Here is a 19,127-nt window from a genome sequence, read left to right on the forward strand (position 1 = left end):
CACCTGTACTGCCAAAGTATGCCCGGGGGATGGCTAGCAAGTATATGACCTAGCTGTTGTGCTCTCTGTGCTGTTTGCAGGTAGCTATGCATTATGTCATTTTACTTATGAGGTGCCAGCTTTCAGGACGGCAAGTTTTATTGTCTCTATGCATTTTCAAATTCCCTGTGACTCTGATTTCAATATCTAACAGCAAAGGCATAGGTTTTCAGCTGAGCAGAATGTTACCATTTGCCATTTTGTCAGTTTAGAGTGCCAAGTATGGCTCAGAGACTGTATTTGCAGTCTTTTATGTATGCTTTCAGTTATTTTGACACTTGTTGCCTGTGCTAAATTAAGAGTAATAGAACTTTGTAGTGACATGTCTAAATGCATTTCTTTGCAGACTGCATGAACTCCCATACTGTCACCTGTTGGCCATTGTCAAGGCACTTCACTTTGTCAAGTGTACCAAGGAAGATTAATTCAGTATAGATAATTAGCAATTGAGCTGGAATACCAGGTAATAAAACTACCTCAGAAAAGCACATACAGCATGCAGGACATGTACAGACTTTTTTGCATGCAAGATAAGAAATGTCTGGGCCTTTTTTCCTTCCAAGAGATCCTTCAGCTACTACTCTGTATGATGCAGCTCTTGCAGAGTCTGTACAGAACACTTGCATTTGCCAGCGCTGTGCCTTAGATACTCTAGAGCGTGTAAAAAGGCCAGGTTAAGGCCATGCATCAAGGTGCCTAAAATGGCATTAGTTGTCTACACTTTGGCAACTGAATCCTGCCCTCAGTGTCTAAGCTGTCATTTATAGTCCATGGAGATCTAGGGAGATCAGATGCGTCTAGGCTGCCAGACATGTCACAGGACTTGCAAGATATCCATGCAGTTTGGGATTATCAGCTGGAGGCCAGGATATGTCACAGCACCGAAAATGACTGACTTACGTAGCTTTCCCAGTGGCTTTTGGTGTATGGCAAGCGCTCCGTTTTGATGTGTTAGCCATCCTGCAGTAACATCAGGCAACCGATTCCTTCATCCAGCATGTCTACATTAGGGTTAGGATGCATCAAGCTCTGATTTCCATTTTCTGTACTGACTAGGGCTCCACTGAGAGTCTGGATCCGTTGCTGACACTTTAAATTTAAAGTACCTGACCTCAAGCTAAATCCTACCTTTAGGTTCCTGTGGTGGGCAGGAAGACATCACCTCAACCTTGAGTTTTGGCCATGACTTGTCTTTCAGTACATATAATACTGGCTTGTACGTCTGTATCCAACTTAGAATTAAAAAATTGTTCCATTTGCTTTCAGGCTGTTAGTCATTTTGTCAGCTGCTAAAGTGTCACCCTTCTTTGAAGAAATGTCTTTGAAATTTTCCTTTCTTTGAAAAATTTCTCTGGGATAGCGCTAGTTTTACTCTTCATCTGTGCTGCGCACACTCTGCTGCTAATTCTGGAAAAGTGGTCTAATACCTAGTGTTCACACGTTTTTCCCAGTTCCCTGTTACTAACTTATCCTTTGCAGCAATATGAACATAGGCAGCATGCTATGGTGGCATTTTTTGGTACTCTGTTTTAGAACTATATGTCTTTCCGCCTCAAGTTTCCTTTCTTTGTCTTTTGGTCCCTCTGTTGTGTGCTATTGTGTCAAAGCCTTGTTCTGCCTTCCTTAGGCTTTAGCCTGGAAAGAGCAATTTCCTTTGCTTGGCAGCTTCCAGTTTTACTGTCAAATCTCAGTCATAAACTTGTCCTTTATCTATAGCGTTTGCAAGTATTGACTCCTCAGTCTTTTAATTATTCAGTTACCCTCTATATTTCTGAAAAACTTCTTACTCTGTTATGAGCTTCAGCTGCTGTATTTTTCACTCGGAATGCTTTTGGGCTTCTCATGCAGTATGAATGTACCTTGCTGCAGAATTTAAGTATGCCAAAGCAAACAGAAGCCTTTTGACAAACTACATAAAACCCAGACTGACTATGAGATTTAACTGGAGCTCAACAGCTATTAGCCCTCCTGTAAGGTATGGACATGCGTCTTAAATCTGAAGTAGAGCAACTGGTTAAAGAAGAAAGATGTAATCACTAGCTAAAGCTTGAAAGTATTGTAGCTTTCAAAGTGGGGATTTTGGCACGCTAGAATTAATTTTACTTCTGATACTGTTGAACTTTATATCCTCGTAATGTATCTTCAGACAAGCGTGGCTTTTCTGAAAAGGTCAACTACTTGCATTTATTTTTAAAATAAAACTGGAAAACAAAAAAATAGATTTTATTCTAATTTTTGAAGCCAACAATGCATATTTTAGAAAACACACAATTACTCTTTGTATTTTGAAATGAAAATAATACTGCAGAGACACGGAATGTTATGCTAATAGTTAATAAAATAGCAGTGAATTTTATTTCTAACAATGTAATGACAGTGCTAAAAATATTTCCCATGTTCTATAAAAAGTAGTAATTGTATTTTAATCAGCAAAGGCACTTAAAGTGTGGGCAGATGATGTTCTTAATAGTTTCTTCATAATAAATGTTATTTTAACTGAAGAGCTGTCACATTTTGCATATTTAATTTAGACATTAATTAGTTACAGAATGTGATGCACAATTTATATGAGGCCTCTTGGGTGCTGTAATGTTTCAAACATTCATGTTTCAAATTTCAAAGAAGAGGGCTATTAGGATGACCTGATGCTTTCAAGGCCTTTCTACATACTTCTGTATTGGATCCAGCTCTTATGATCTTGTTGTAAACCTTGAGATCCTTTACATTCATAAAAATAAGTGACTACATGGAGAATTTCAGTTTTCATTTTAAAAAATTATGTTAAGTTTGATATCTCTTCTATTTGTGGATGCCTACACATAGTGATCAGTCACCTCTCAGTAGGTTTTTGCCTCTGTTTCACAGTAATGAAAATTGTAAGATGCCAAGTTGCTTTTTGGGGCCAGGCCTTAAAACTGACATCCATGTTTTGCCTTTTTTGTTAGTGATACACCTGCTTCAGGAATACAGTCTGGCCTTCACAAGTATTACAAGAATGACATACACAAGATGCAGGAAAAAAGGGAATTCCAAATGTTTCCAAGTTACAAAGAAGCTGGGAGAGGATATCTAAGAGGTGTATACTTGCGTCTTTTTACAGTTTTCCCTTGGTATCTGCTGATGCTCTCTTTTGGAGACAAGACTTTGGAACAGATAGATAGAATTTATACTGACCCAGAAAAGCCATTCTTATGTTCTTAACTCTGTGTGTACAACTCAGCAAATTTAGAATATTAATGATCTTAACAACTACATGGAGCATAATTCAAAATGGCTTGGAAAAAAATGATTTTGTTTTAATTCCAACAGAAAACCTAAGCCAGCGTTTATCTGGCTAGATGGTGTTTTTATCAGTGACATATTAGCCAAGAGGTCCCTAAATGTGCGTAACCAAAAGAGCCATTAGTGTATGCAGTTTTATACATCTGTTATGAAACCATTCCTTGACATTGATACTTTCTGCTCCTGAGCATATTAAATTGCTTCTACGCAGTGATACAGTACTGTGCATGGATTTGTGCCAGCAAGATCCTATATCCTGAGGAAATCTTGAGATTTTGATAGGACTGCTGAAGACAGTGGGATCAACTCACACTGATCTAGTTGCAAGGATATAGTCTATTAGCTCCTAGACAGGACGACATTGGATACATAATAATGGTAAGATTTGAATAATGGAGAGTACACTGTTCAAGGAAGTTGTTACATGCAACTGGGTCAGTTGTATATGTCATTAAATATGCATAACATTATATAAACTGTATTTACAGCCTGTGAAATCTGTATCTTGAAAACACAGATTCCACTTGAGACATTAAAGTATAAAGGATACCATTATTCAGTGCGTTAGCTCTTGAGGAGGAGGATGTCTTCCTAAAAACTATACAAGACCTTTAGCAAAGGAAATGAGTATATTAAAAGCTATGTCTTTTGCCCAAGAGAAGGTAAATCCAAGACGAGTACATTTAATCCTAAATTGTTCTTATAGCATCGTGCTGAACTTCAGAATAGAGGTCAGATTACTGCATGATGTTTTAAATCCGACCTGTACACTATTTAAGCAGAGTGGAGATGCTTCTTTTGGATTTAAGTAAAATATTTATATGAAAATGTAATGCATAAAACGAGAAACAGTAACTTCTCACTAAAATTCTGCAAAGCTTGCTTGCAATATTGTGTTAAAAAACGTGGTGGCGTAACAGGTGGAGTTAAAAGTCAAGTGGCTCAATTATGTTTATAAAGAGAAGTTAAAGATCTTCATGTTTCTTCATAAAGATCTTGAAAAACTACCAATTCAGAGAATGTTGAAATTCCATTTGTATTCAGGAAGAGTTACAAAATGTAAAGTAGTTCATATGTCTAGAAGACTTAGCTAATCCTAAAGCCTTTACCTGTGTTTATTTTAGCCCCTTCAAAATGGACATGGGTTGTAAAATCAGATTAACATTTCCATTTCTAATTGGAATTGACCCATCCAGGTTCAGTACTATGTCAACACTTAGATCTAGCAGAACAAGTGATTATGCAAGATATGGGAAATCTTTCACAGTTAATCATAAATTTTGTCGCTAAAGCAAATTCTCTATAACTGAATCAAGCAAACATGTATAGGTTACAGCCTGCATTCTTGTTTCCACAGTGCGTACATTATAACAGACTTCATGGGCATCAAGAATGAAAATTTTATGAAAGTAGCTGCAGTGGGGACCTGGATGGGAGATTTTGTCACAGCATGGATGGTAAGAAGTATAATATTGTTACATTTTAAAAGAAAAACGAAAGGAATGTGCTTGTTGGTTTTAAGGGTGGGAGGGGGTGGGAGGAGAAGAGGAGGAAGAAGCCTAAGTATCTTGAAATAACACCAGTATTTCAACTCAGATAAGCAGAGAGTTAACAAAGGCAAGATGGCATAATGGCAGGGTATAGAATTAGTTGGGAGTCCAAGAGAGTTTCAGTTAAAATAAATCAGAGCACAACTTCATTCCTTCTGCTATGAGTGGGAAATTTTCCATTGACTTCTGTGAGGACAGGACTGTGTTCCTTTCTTTGTTATGAAGTAATGTTATGACATGACATATAATGAAACAGAGTAATGGCTCAAGTGAAACGTGTAGTGAAAAGGAGAAAGGAAAAAAGTTATCTGAATGATGTGATCAAAAAGGATAAAGATGAAAGAAAGAAAGCCAGTGGCATTCCAGAATTTAAATATAGCTTGAAGTTCACTTTGTTTGAAGTGAAACTATCAAATTGAGTTTGTCTCTAATTTAGCGTTTTAGAAGAATAAACTTTTACAAAAGATTAAATGTGTTCATGAAGCTGCCTTTCACTTGAATTACGATCTTTACAAAGGTACTATCCTGAAATGCTAGCAATTCAAAGATCTATGTAGTCAAAGAGAAACAGAAAATGACAGCTAACCACGAACAAAAAGAAGTACATGCAAATGTGTTTTGATTGTTCAGGAGAAGCATTTTTAAAACACGAGGTAATGAAAAGTGAGTGCATTTTTATTTCTTTTTTTTAGTAAGACTAGATTTTTATGATTAATGTTGGTAAGAATTTTAAGAGTTATGACTGTGACATTAGTAGCTGAAGTCGGTATGCCATTAATTTAAATTGTGGAAAGAAGTCCCTGATTTTTAAAATTACAGAATTGTTTTAAGTTAATCTCTATTTTTTTCCAAATGATTCATTGACACTTCAGTTTGTTAACTCAGAATAAACAACATAAATTTGTGCGGGTTCATTAACACGGAGAGCATTCCCTGATAGTGAACGTTTATCATGTATCACCTAAGCATGGATGGAAAAAAAAAATCTCAGGGTTTGTAAAACGTAGCCAGTGACTGCAGCAATCTCAATGTAAGCAAAGAAACAAGTCAAGGTAGATGAATTTAAGGACTGTGGTAAGTGTTAGGAGAAAACGCTGTAGGAATAGTTTGAAGTAGGAATGACTGTGAGATTATAAGACTAAAGTATTTAAGACTAAAGGAATAATCTGGGAAAAGTCATTCGAGTTTCTCTCTATTTATCCTCCATGTATTTCATATTTGGAGCTTACTGTACAGCAGGCAAGGGAAAATAAAGAACATCAAGGATTTTTTGAACATATTGTGCAATATGTATCAGTGGCTGCTCCGAAACGAATTACGTTCTGTGAAAAGATGGTGGCCATGAAAATTGAGTACATACATAGAAAATCGTCTGTCCAAGCAAGCTTACAAGAAGGACTTTGTAGAATTCGTGCATTGACTGATGTTGTCAATTTATGTGGAGTTCTAGCAAATCAGTAGTAAAATTCATAGGTACTTCTAAATACCATTAGCTTCACCCTTTTTTTGTTGGTTTCCACAGCTTTAGACAACTATACAAGGAAAGGTGATTGATGAGCTAAACGGAACTGAGAGGGGTCATGTTCATCATACATATGTGACTTAGGTCTCCAATGGTAGATTTCGTACTGGTCGCACTGCATTAGGAAACATTCCAATTTTTCAGTTCCTCTTTTCTCATTTCCTTGAAAAAAATTGCCCCAATGAAATGTACAGCACTGTATAAAGCACATAAGGTTTCAAGTGATATGGAAATTGCTGGGTTCAAGGGGCCTTAGAATCCTGATACCTTTCCATGTATTCAAAGCCCTGTTGGGTCTTCTCAGCAACGGAGCCGAAACGGGATTGTGCCACAGCAGGTTCCAGTGGTGGATGAGCTTGTCACTGAAGAACTGAGGGGAGACAGGGTTTGGGCAGGGATGTTTTGGGGAGGGGAGGCTGGCTGTAAACTAGGCTCATTCTCTTAGTTTTTAGGAAGAGCACAGGGCATGGGATAGGAGGATCAATGGGTTTTAGGAGATGCTTAAGATGCAGGAGGGTAATTAAGAGGCATGGTGCTTGTGGAGTTAGGAAACTCAGTGAAGTTTTAAGCTCTGGATAGGGAAAGGGGGTTGACAGAGATTCTACTTGCTGTTGTTTCTCTCCTCCCACACATATGTTCCCGCCAGTATTACCTTTACTGCTCTTCTTCCCCCTTCTTTGGGACTTAGGATCCCTAACCCAGCCAGTTCTCTCTGCAGCACAAACAGGTAGCTTCCCCCCTGCCGTCAATTACTACTACTCCCAGCCCAGGTCCTCTTCAAAACTGTATCTCACCCACTTATGTCTGCTGGACTGCTCAGAAGAAGAAGAAGGATAAAGGTGGGAGCAGATCAGAGAGGTAGAAGAGATTCCCAGAGGCCAACACTGTCTGCTCCTGCTACCAGTGGGGGTGATGATATTGACCAGTGGTTCCCCTACACTCGTTCTTGTTGTCCTCGTAATTCTCCTCCTTCTTCTCCAAGCAACAGCAGAACACTATATAAGTGTTCTTATACATATAAATATATATACACACACACACACACACACACACATATATATATATACACACACACATATATATAAGTGGGGATGAGTTTTTGAGACGGTCGCATTCCTGGCGCAGCTGATTCTCATTCTCTCAGGCACACACAAACTGGACAGTCCATCACTCTTGCAGCCTGCTGACTACTTTGCTGCCTGCCTCAGATAAATGCGTCACATGCTTCCTGTTCCCTCTGTCCTTTTCTCATAATCTTCATCACCAAATTTTAAAAACATTTTATATAGTGTAGCCTATTCTCTGTGTCTTTTATTGGAATTTGCTGCATTTGAAGTAAAATCAAAACTGAATTTAGGGGGAAGACACATTCAAACAGTTTTTGATCAATTTCTTTTGAAAAGTGACATTTGGTTTTAGTCATTTTAATTGCAAGAGAAACGCTGTGTTACATGGTGCTAACATGAACAGAATATTTCTATATAGAACTGTAATCCATGTTTTAATCAGCAGTAATGGTTTTGACTGGTGGAAATGTCAAACTCTTCATACTTCTGGTAGGTGAAGATTCTCCGGAATCCCTTCAGATTTCCAGATTCTGGGGTTTAGGTCCTCAGAGCAAAGGAGAATGTTGAGATTGCTTCTGCAGTGCAAATTTCTATGCAAAGGTCAGCCTATGGAAATGGCAGTATTTAAGGGCAGCTAAGCCTAGGAACATCAAAAAAAGCAGCAGTGTCAGGCAGCGGGGTATTAGTAGCAGAGAAGAGCAGACAGCACACGCCTTGGTGCAAACCTCCCCCACACAGCCTGAGTGTTTGGGTCATATAGTCACACACCTTGATAACGTAGATCACTGTGAAGCGGCTTCATCTTTCCCTAACTTCAACAATACTATTCTGTATGAAAATAAATTATCATGTTGGTTATGATATTTGAATTTACTTGACTTTCTGCATGCAAAACCCAGGATGGAAATAATATCAAAGTGACACGAATCATCTCTGGGATTGTTGCGTATTATGAAGTCCTCCAATCCTATTTGGGAAAAGAAAAAGCCATAATGGAACCTTTACGCATTTTCTCATTCACTGCAGTGGCTATATTTTCTAATGCTTAAGAAGTTTCTACAAAGAAGATGAAAAAGCAGATGTTGCCTTTACTTCAGTATATTTGAACCATACTGGAATTAAGATCTTATTCTCTATTTAATTGGGAACTTTGGAAGAAACCAAGGGTAAAGCAAAACAGATGGGATTCAGTTTTCAAAATGAGTAATCAGTAAAAAATAATACTGCCCTAGAACAGCAAGAGGAGGTTTATTAAATCAGGAAAGTACTTGAAATGGGAAAATATATTTTGGATTGCTGTTTGTTTTGGATTTAAAGGCAGAAGTGAGCCTCTCCCTTTCACCACTTCTTAGCTCACTGGCTAGTTTGGTGACAGGTTGTGATTGAATTCCCAATAAAATCAGTGATATTCTTCCCATTGTGTGTAATGGAAATGTGGACCCCACTCTAGCTGCACAGGGAGTTAGTGTGGGAAGGAGCTTCTGCCTTTGTACCTCCAGAGAGGAGCTTCTAAGACTAGTAATCATCTTTTCTGAAGTCTGTAGGAAGTGTTAGATGTTCTAAATAAGCCTGTAAAGAGGGGAATGGGTTTAAAACACTATCTCTCTGAACTTTTTCATCTTTGAAACCAGGGTAGTATATTCTGTGTCTGCTTTGACATGCTGTCCTGCACTCATAAAATGTGCATTCCATCCTCATGGAGAGTACTTTTGAGTTAGAAACCACAGGATTTGGCACAGTAGTAGGGCTTTGAAAAAAGGTTGAATTTCACCCAGACAGGCCTATAGACTGGCAATTAGGGCCTTCTTCTGTGAGGATGGGTACAGGTTGAGGAAGGAACTGATTCCAGGGCAAAATTTCTGCCGATTAGTATTGGGCAGCCTCCTGACCCTATCTGGAAAAAAATGAACAACCTGCTGCAGCTGTATTTTTGTGAGGGGGCCCAGTCCTGAGCATGTGAGGTAAGGCATGCTCGAGAGTATGCCTGCAAGAGTGGACGCCATTGAGCGTTACTATAGAGGGCAGAGGACACCCAGAGCCTCCTCCGTTCTTCACAGCCTCCTGGTAAGGTGGAATACCCTGCTTTCCTACTTCTTTCCGTTGTTAGCTTTTAGACTGTTAAGACTATTATTCTCCACTTTGGGGGATGGTTTTGTGAGCTCTCCAAAGAGCACATACAGGCCCCGTGCTATGAATGATGCTCATACCACATGGAGAGATTTGCACACCAACTGCCATCGCTATTTGAACTAAAGTCATATCCCTACCTAGAAGCCCTACATACACGTGAACGAGTGTAAACAGCAGAAGTACCCAGTAAAGTTAGTTACGTCTTCCTTAGACCCTGGTTACTAGGGCTATCAAAAGCTGAAAAAGGTGAAATGTTGAACTTCAGCCAGAAACTGGTGCTAAATTCCATGAATGTTTCAGGGGCTGATCCTCTTGGTAAGGGATCCTATTCCCATTTACCTTCCTTCTGGAAAGTAATTTAATTGAGAGTTTCTTTTCCCTCATTAATTGCTAGAGGGAACTGAGAAGGTTTGAGCGATCACCGAGCAGCAGAAACAGCTCTGGTTCTTATCATCAGGAACAATGGTAAACTCAAGGGATGGTCTAGTCTGTTATTCATCAGACTAGTTTTGACCAGTTCTGTACCAGCATATTCTTTTTTCTTTTTAAACCAGGAGAAACCAAGACATCTTTCAGCACGGTGCTTTAGCACAGTACGTGGCACAGTATCTTGGAGTGTAAGCTGAATCACTGTCACAATTCCTGACTGCTCTTTCTGATATGGTGACTTGGCTTCAGTTGGACTCTTCTCACGCTTGGAGCCTTGAATTCTCCTAGGACAAGTTCTGTTTTTCGCTGTCCCAGCAAGAGGAACCAGTGGGAAGTAGTATTTCCAGTACAGACTAGATGGAAGAGCGATAGGTCACCAGTTGTTCCACTGATCCAGGACTAACACAGACACACATCCTATCCTCTGGGATGGGTGGATATGGAGATAGAGAGCTCCAACCTAAGGCTTCTTGTCAGTACTGGGATTTGAAAAGCTTCTTACTGAATGATGAATCCACACATAGTCTTCCTCATCAGTGGAACTGGATATTGTCCACCATGTACACAAGCTGCTTGGGCTTGTTTTAAGTTTCCTGGGCAACAGATCTACATAACTAGGTGCACCTGAAGGATCATGCCAGTACATCACCACATATAACTTGTGGTGAAATGCTGTTCTCTTTGATAGAGCGTGGATATTCTTCTGTGAGAGAGATTATCTCTTTTGTGAGATTTCCAGTGCTAGCTGAAAAAACTCCAGGAAATAGCCTTATTTAGCCAAATGGGCCAGGTTTTGGGCCTTGTGATTCCAGAGGACAAATCTGACCATGCTCTGTGTTCTGACTCTGCTGGTGCTGAAAGAGGAAAGAGTTGCCTCTGTTCTTTTCATTCACATTGCTTTATCAGTCATTTTTTATCTTCTTCCTGTGGTGATGGAGGCTTCTGTATTTTCCCATCTTAGGAGACTATTGTATCTTAAGTGGCTGATTTGATTGTAGCTAGTTAGGCCTGCGACTGGGTCACACCTCTAGGGGGCATCCTCAGTGAGATCTGAATCTGGTACTCTACAACTTCTGGTACATAGGATAAACTTTTGACAATCTGTACATTGTTGCATCTATGAAACTGTCATTTCTGTGGGTGATAACTTTTGTAAGGGAAACAAAAGCTTATATCCTCCTCATACGATATTCTTTCAGGTTAAGATGCCCTTCCAATTTTCTTCCCATAGGCACCCTTGGGTTCTGCCTTGCTCAGTAGATTAATGTACTTCCGGTTTTCCTTAAGCTTCTTATGCCCAGGGTCAAGTTTATACACTGTACTGTCAGATAAAGAATAAAGAAGGTTTTCTTTCTATACGATAAAGGAGGCTCTGAGGCTCTAGAGAACTAGAGCCTGTCCATGTGGACCTTGATGCTGTTAACATCAAAATCTGATATATTTAAATGAACATGTCTCCTTGCAAACAATGTAGGAATCAGATTGCTTCTAAATCTGTAGAGTCCTAAAACAGAGCTTTTTCCTGTCATGTGCACTCTGTTAGAGCTCAGGCTACACCCGTAAGAGCGTAACAGTCACACCTGGTCAGACCAGAAATCCATCCAGGCTAGTATCCTGCCTCCAACTGTGACTATAAGCAGAAGCCTACAGAAGAGTAAGAACAAACCAATCATGTATGATAGTTTCCTCTAACATCCCTTCAAACTGCATGCAATTTGGTGTATGAAATAACTCTTCATGGATTTCTCTTCCCTGTACTTGCCCTTTAATCCTCTTTAATCTAGGTACTTTTTTAGCATCCTCAGCATTCTTTGGCAATGAGTGCTAGTGGTCAGTGCATAAGGAATCACCTCTTTTTTTTTTGTTTTGAACTGATTTCCTATTAACTTCATGTGATGTCTTTAGTTCTTTTACTGAAGAGACAGCAAAGTTCATCCTTGTGCACGTTCTCCCTGTTGTTTCTGATTTTGTAGACATATGTTGTATTTACTCTAATTCTCTTCTTTTTCAGGCTGATGAACTCTAGCCTAATAAGTTGTTTCTCATACACGAGCTGCTCTATATATTTCATAATCTTTATTGCCCTTGTTTTCCAATTTCGCTATATCCTTCTTGATAGGGAGGGGACTGGAACTGCCCATAGTATTCAAGGCATGAATGAACTGTAGGTTTTACAGTGATACAATGATGTTCTCTGATTTTCTATTCCTTTCCTAATAACTGTTAACATTTGAGGGTTTTTTTTGACAATGTGGAACACTAAGGTGATGTTTTCATGGTACTATCTGTCATAACCTTAAGATCTTCCTCCTGAGCTGTCACGGTCAGCTCAGGAACATCATTTTTGTGTGAAGCTAGAATGGGTTTGTCTCCTGTGCCTCAATTTACATTCATCTGCATAGAATTCCATCTGCCATTTTATTGCCCAAGGAGTTTTTCCCATAAGGTCCTTCCTCAGTTCTTCACAATCAGCCAGCCATCATCTTTATTAGTGTGAGTAACTTATATCATTATAAAGCTTTCTCACCTCACTGCTCACCTTTTTTACCAGGATGCTAAGGAATATGAAGAAAAACTGCATCCACTGCACAAATCCCTGTGGAACTCCACTGATGACCTCCCTCCATTACAGGAGCTGTGTGTCTAACCTGCCTACTTTTTGCTTACTGTCCTTTAACCAGTGATTTATCAACATAAAGACCTAAAGCTCTGCCTGTTGGGTTTTCATAGAAGTCTTTGATGAGCGATTTGTCTGAAGCCTTACAGGAAATTCAGGTTAGGCTATTTCAACCATATCTCCCTTATCTTTTGGGAGATCTTAAAAGACAGGGAGGGATCCCTTAACCTTTGATGCTTTGTTCACCTCATTCAGTAATCCCATTGTGAAATACCTTCATTCCCGACATTTACCGAGCAAACCGTTTAGCACTGCATTCAGAGCCTCAGTGTTTCATGCTGCCATTATAGAAGTAGCCACACAATATTGGGTGATCCTGAAAGTGCTGTTTGTATGAAAGACTCTGAGTTCCAACTCAGGAGCTGTGAATATGTGGAACAGCTTGGACCATCCACGTGTGGCTTATCAGTAAAAGACAGAGCTTATTTGCTGGCAGTAAAACTGAGTATGTCCATTTTCCCGCATTGTCATTCATTGTTTCTTTCCTTTTCCCTCATAACCCTTTCATCTTGTGGCCAGGGTGCAGGCACTATGGTTCACGTTGTGCAGGTCAGCAGAAATTAAGGAATATTTTGATTTTTATATTTCTGCACAAAGCAGAAGGGGCAACGGAGCATGAGCATGGCTGTTGTAACTGCTCTGAAGACAGAAATGTCTCTGATTTGCTTGTGGTAGGACTTGTATTCTGAAGGTGTGCATGAATTATGTGTTTCAGAGTACTCTCGCCACTGATGTATAGCCTCTCTTTTCTGAAAAAACTATAAGACATATACTTAGCTGTAATACATAACTAAGGGATAACTACAATGCATTATAAATATAATCCATAGTCTATGGATCTTTTAGGCTGAGCAGGGAGACTCTTACCAGGTTTTTGTTATTTACATAGTTACATGATACTGAGTGCTTTTTTTAAAAAAAAATCATAATTTTGGACTCAGGCACCTACATCTACCTAAGTCTCACTTCGAATCTGGTGCCTTCTTGGCATTGCTCCTTCCCTACCTTACAGGAAGGGAATATATTTGCTGTATAGTTTTGCATAGAAATGTTCAAAGCAGTAAATGTTGTACACACTTGCTTAGCTCTTCATTTTGACCTTGTAAATGCTGGTGTGTCCTTCCCCTATAAATCTACAACATAAAGCTTTAATATACTATACAGTGTAGGATGAAGTAATGGAGCACATATATTACACTTTAATAAACCTGTGGCTTGATATTATCTTCTGGTAGATGTCCAGTACCATTAGGCTGTGGTCTGTCTGGTTTATTCTTTATCCATTTTGGTAATAAGAATATATATTTCCTTAATCCCATTAAACCGTTTTTGATGGCTTGCATACTCTATTGGCAAGAATTTTAACAGTATTTGGAGATATTTACTTTTGACTGCTTTGTTGCCATTGTGATCCTGAAAAACAGCAATTACTTGCGGAATAGAAGAACAAGCTATTAAATGATCTTGAAGAGCTTTCCATGCCTCTGTTAAGAGAGAACATTATTCTTGTCTTCATTTGCTCTGAAATATGACTATCTATCTACTTCAATATCCTAGAGAAATGATTCATTGCCACTAGGCAAAAATTAGGTTGATTTACCTCTTGATTTTTATCTGTCTCATGATGTGTCTGTGTTGTTAGGGCATGTTCAAACAAAGGAGCAATCATGATGCTATAAAAACTTTCGTTTTGCTGAAAATGGCAGGTAAATGAAACCATTGCAATGCAAATAGATAGAAAATAAAACACTAATATGGCTAAAAATTAAATCTGCTGTAGTAGAGGGCAGGACACTAGTTTGAAAAAGTGCTGGAAGTAAAGTGTAATATGGTTACTAAAAATAATAAAGTTTCTAAGTTATTATACATATCTTTTTTAATAAAAGGAAAGTCTGAACAGCCACAAATGTTTACTCTTAGGTCATGTGTGTGACACTGAGAGAATAATCCATCTCTCCAGGAGATATTGTTCTGCAAAGTAGAGTATATTGTTTTGTTCACAAGCAGTGAAAAATCCACCATTTTGATGCACGTTCCATGACAGTTTGGAGAGTGAGGAGTCTTAAATGACTGACATCATTTCTAAGTCATGCCTCTGTCAAGGGTTGAGCATGACAATTCAGATTATGATCAGTGTCAATCTTTTTGATTGTTTCTATTCCACTGACATATCAAATGACAAAATAAAACTGTAATTGAATTTACTGTGGCATCTGAAATACTGTATAGCTAACAACTCTGCTGTACTTCAATAGTAGAAATGAAATTAAACCGCGAAGCATGAAATGGAAGGAGCGAAGTGCATGATATATGTTACTAAACTCAGTTGCCAGGACTGCACAAGAATATGACTAATAATGGCACCGTTGGAGGCAACGTGTTTCTCTCCATTCAGAAAATCAGGCACAATGCTGGCTGCACTTTTAGTTCTGTGTTTCTGTTTTTTTGCTTTTCTTTCCTCTTCTTAAGGACCAGTCCAGTTTCAAAGCCATTCTGTAGCTAATTTTTCTACCTCCAGATGAAAACCCGCATTTAAATTCATGGAAACACAAGGGTGTTCATACAACCAATCATGAAAGAGTTGCTAATTTTGTATTTTCAGTGTTTGTAGGGTAGGAATTTACTCACATCCCGTTCTTCCTCATGGCTGGTAGTTAGTTATGTAGGGTGGACTGTGCCTGTGTCATTTGAGTTCATCCAGACATCCAATCAAGTCAGATTGTGCTATTATTTATTCATTGATTGATAGTGTAGCCATCTGTTCATGTTCTCTAGATTATAATCATCTACCTATTCCAGCTTGAGCTTTTTTTTATTCTCTCGTTAGCTTCTCATTTGAATTCTGACCAGGTATTGCCAGAGGTGTTACTGCATCCCTGTTACTTCATCTGTTTTCCAGCCAGTGAATTCCTTCAGCTCATCCCCACAGCAGGTAATCTTTGTTACATGAAGATAACAATTTTCTGAGCTTTAAAACATATGCTTGGTTTATCTAGCAGTACAAGCCCTAGTGTTCTCTTTCTGAAGAATGCTACAGTCAACTCTACTTCAGAGCGCAAGAGTAAGAATTTGGAACCCCCGAATTTCAGTCCCCAGATTTATCCTAGAGTTTCTCTAAAGCAGCACCACGTATCTTGAAATTATTATCTGACGGCCTTGTATGACAAGTGAAAATCATTTCAGGAATTCTGTCAAATATGTGGGAAACTTCCCCCACTATTTTTGGAGGCATTTGAACTTGTGCACACATTTCTGGTCTGTCTGGATCATTATATCTTTTCCACCAGTGTGTCCGTTCCTATCAGTTTAGCAATTCTGAGCTGGGCAAGCACCGTAGTAAAACCCAGAATGCATTCAGAGCCCATCAAGAAGAGTATGTGGACTGTTTGGCAGGAGTCTTCCTCATTCATCTAACACCCTCAATACCCATTGAGTGGCCTTCAAGGAATACAGGCTTTTTTTTTTTTTTTTTGCTAGAGGCAATGGATCGTAAGTACTTGAGTGTGGAGGAATTCACATGTCCCCACCTTGGCAAAATGGCCTGGATAACAACAGCTGATATGAGAACAATGTGAATGTAAACAGTGTATGTGAATACGGTACCGAAAGTGTCTTAGCGGGTGTTTGCCCCAAACCTAATAATACTAAAGAGGAAGATGAACATCAGCTGGATTAACCAGTAAACAGAGAATTACCAAGTAACTTCTGAAAAAATAGAAGGTCAGTTGAAATCAGCTTGAAATGAAGTATAAGCAAAGGATGCAAATTTGAAAGAGTGGGGAGAGAGAAGAGGATGACAGACCAGCAGGCAAAACCTGGTTGGCTGCTGCCAGAAGTTGCTCCACCAGCATCATGGTGTCTCTCTAGGCCGGACAGAGCATCTGCCCTTTTTGCTTGTCGTGACCAGCCTGCATCCAACTAGTAGACTGACATTGCACGGTGCACCAAGCAGCAATCCACAGCTTGAGTGTGTATATGTGATCTTGTGGCGTGCTCTTTCACCAGTATATGAGTTGGCAGGTTGTAGGGAGCAGTGCGCGCGCACACGTAAAGCTGCTGCACCCGCATCTGCAGCAGGAGGTGTGTGCAAACTTGGAAGGGGGTATGTGCTTGTAATCCGCGTTGATAGAGGAGATACACACTACCCACCCGTAATTGTGAGTGTGTTGATTAGAACTTTTTGGGCGTAGTCTTAAAAATTTTGTTAACATTTGATAAGTGTCTAGCATTGTGGTTTATCTGTTATATACCTAGTACTGATCCTGAACGTATAGTTCACTGATTGGTCATTCATTATGTGTCATTAATAAATCAATGAGCCACTTTGATCTTAATTTGATTTAAACCACATGAGTTGAGCAGTTTTTCCTTGCAGCGTTTGAGTGTCTTAAATAAAAGGCTTTATGCTTTGTCTGCATTGCAGTTTTGTCTGAACAGTTATCAGTCTTTTTTGCTATATGAGTGTAACTTAAAGATTCTGTGAGAATGCTGCCCTGTTATCCACTTTCCCAGAACCCGTGTCCATCATTATTGTTGGTGATATTCTCTGTTTGGTAAAGGACATCAGGAACTGCGCTCCATTCCTCAGACATCTTCACTCAATCACCCGAGAAAAGCCACAGCTTCCATTCTCATTACACAAACTTCAGGGAAGTTGCTTTGCCTTTATGCTCCCCTGGACAACTGGAACAGCAACATCAAAGGAAACTCTGTGCTTTCATCTCTGTAGTGGCTAATCTGTTCTTTCTCCTCCAGGCAGCACCTTGATAGTGCCGTTGGGAAGCAGGAACAAACCCTGCCTCATTCCCTGTCCTTCAACATTTCAGAGACAGGCTGGATTACTGTTGTTTTGCTATGACTAGTGACTCTTGGTACAGAAAAGTGAGGATATCTGGTCCTTTTTGCCACTCTGCAGTCCTCCTACCTATGTGTTTTCAAGGACAATTCTTACTGGAGTCTGCATTAATAGGAGGTAGATTCTCTGACGCTAGTTTCCTCAAACTGCAGGGTTCTTCCTGCTGAAGAAGAACACTGAATGCCTTTTGATGAAAATACTGTTCTTTGTGGCAGATATCTTCTGCAGCAAAGTATGTAAGATACAAGTAGACATGGATGTTTCTTTTTTCCAATAGGGTTATTCTTCCTGGATCTATTCTCTCTAGAAGCAGCCCTAAACAATTCTTTCCCTTGCAGCTTCCATTTTCTTCCCCGGTCAGAGAAATTAATATACTTGTTATTCCCCCCTTCATCTCATATCCATGGGCTAAGGCATCAAGATGGATGTCTCTTTTTTAAGTTGACAAGACCAGAAATTCCCACCATTTTTGTGAACAGCTGACAAATCCAAAAGGTTAGAATCTGCTTGCAGAGATTGAGCGTGGTGACAGCAAACTGCCTTTTATGAGATTGTTGTGAAACTTTCCTCTGTCATTGGAGCACATTTCAATTACACCTACATTCTTTCTGTAGCTTCTACAGAAGTGTCTGTGCTTCTAGCACTGGCCAAATGACCACCAAGAGCTCTCTATATACTTTCATGAAGCTATATGCCATAAGCAGGTGTCCACAATTGATGTGGTAGTTAGTTGGGTAGGCTTACTGTTTTTCTGTGATGTGCTACTTTTCTGCCCAGCATCAGCCATAGTCCAAGTAGACATACACCTGAGGGTGAAAAGAGAAGACTGTGCAGTAACTGGAGCCCTTTGAGATTTGTGGGCCTTGTGTGCATTCGTTTTCCACCCTCGTTACTATACCTCACCCCCCAAGACATGTTTCATCTATTATTTGCAGACAATGTAGATGATATTTAAACAACATCTACTGTCGGAATCCTTTAGGCAAAAAGAAACTAAAAGGACATATGCTGAACAGCAGTATATCCTTTCAGAAATATCTGCTCCTTTGTGCTAACACGCTTATGTAACAGTACTGTGTTTTGAATAGTCCCGTTGCTGGTTGTTAACCTTTTTTTTCTGTTTAGAAGCTGCAGTGGTTTGTATAAAAGCAAGACTTAATCCAACAAAGATTTGCTGTTCTGAAGAGGACTTAAAACAAGGCCAGAAGAGACAGTAGATTAAAAAGGATTACAGTTATGTATCTTACCCAGCCACATGGATATGGAAGTAGTTTTTCTTGGTTGTTGGAGCAGAGGAAGACATACATTTTTAGTGTTAGTTTTCCTATTAGCCTAAATCGAAGACAACATATACCTGTTGTCTGTAAGCACAGTGTTCTTCCATAGTTCTATGTAAAGGTACTTGAGAAGGAAAAAATCCAGTTAAGTGTACTTCAGCCTAATTCAAGCAATCAATATTGCAGCATGCCACTCATTCATCCTACCTACTCTCCTGCATCCTGTAATGATTGGTGTGAAATGCTCACAGTGAAAATTCTTGTGGCACCCTCATAGATTCTCTAGGAGGGTGAAGAAG

General features: G+C 39.4%; 1 protein-coding gene across 4 annotated transcripts in view; it reads left to right on the plus strand.

The window, feature by feature from the left end:
- The window catches only part of TMEM117 (transmembrane protein 117), a 240,055-nt gene that overhangs the window by 114,029 nt on the left and 106,899 nt on the right, over positions 1-19,127 (plus strand). For all 4 annotated transcript variants that reach the window (XM_068933809.1, XM_068933817.1, XM_068933813.1 and 1 more), the window contains one exon: positions 4,679-4,778. In XM_068933809.1, the coding sequence (XP_068789910.1) occupies positions 4,679-4,778 (100 nt within the window). The remainder of the gene's footprint in view (positions 1-4,678; positions 4,779-19,127) is intronic.

This window comes from Struthio camelus, chromosome 1, assembly GCF_040807025.1.
Source record: "Struthio camelus isolate bStrCam1 chromosome 1, bStrCam1.hap1, whole genome shotgun sequence".
Lineage (NCBI taxonomy): Eukaryota > Metazoa > Chordata > Aves > Struthioniformes > Struthionidae > Struthio > Struthio camelus.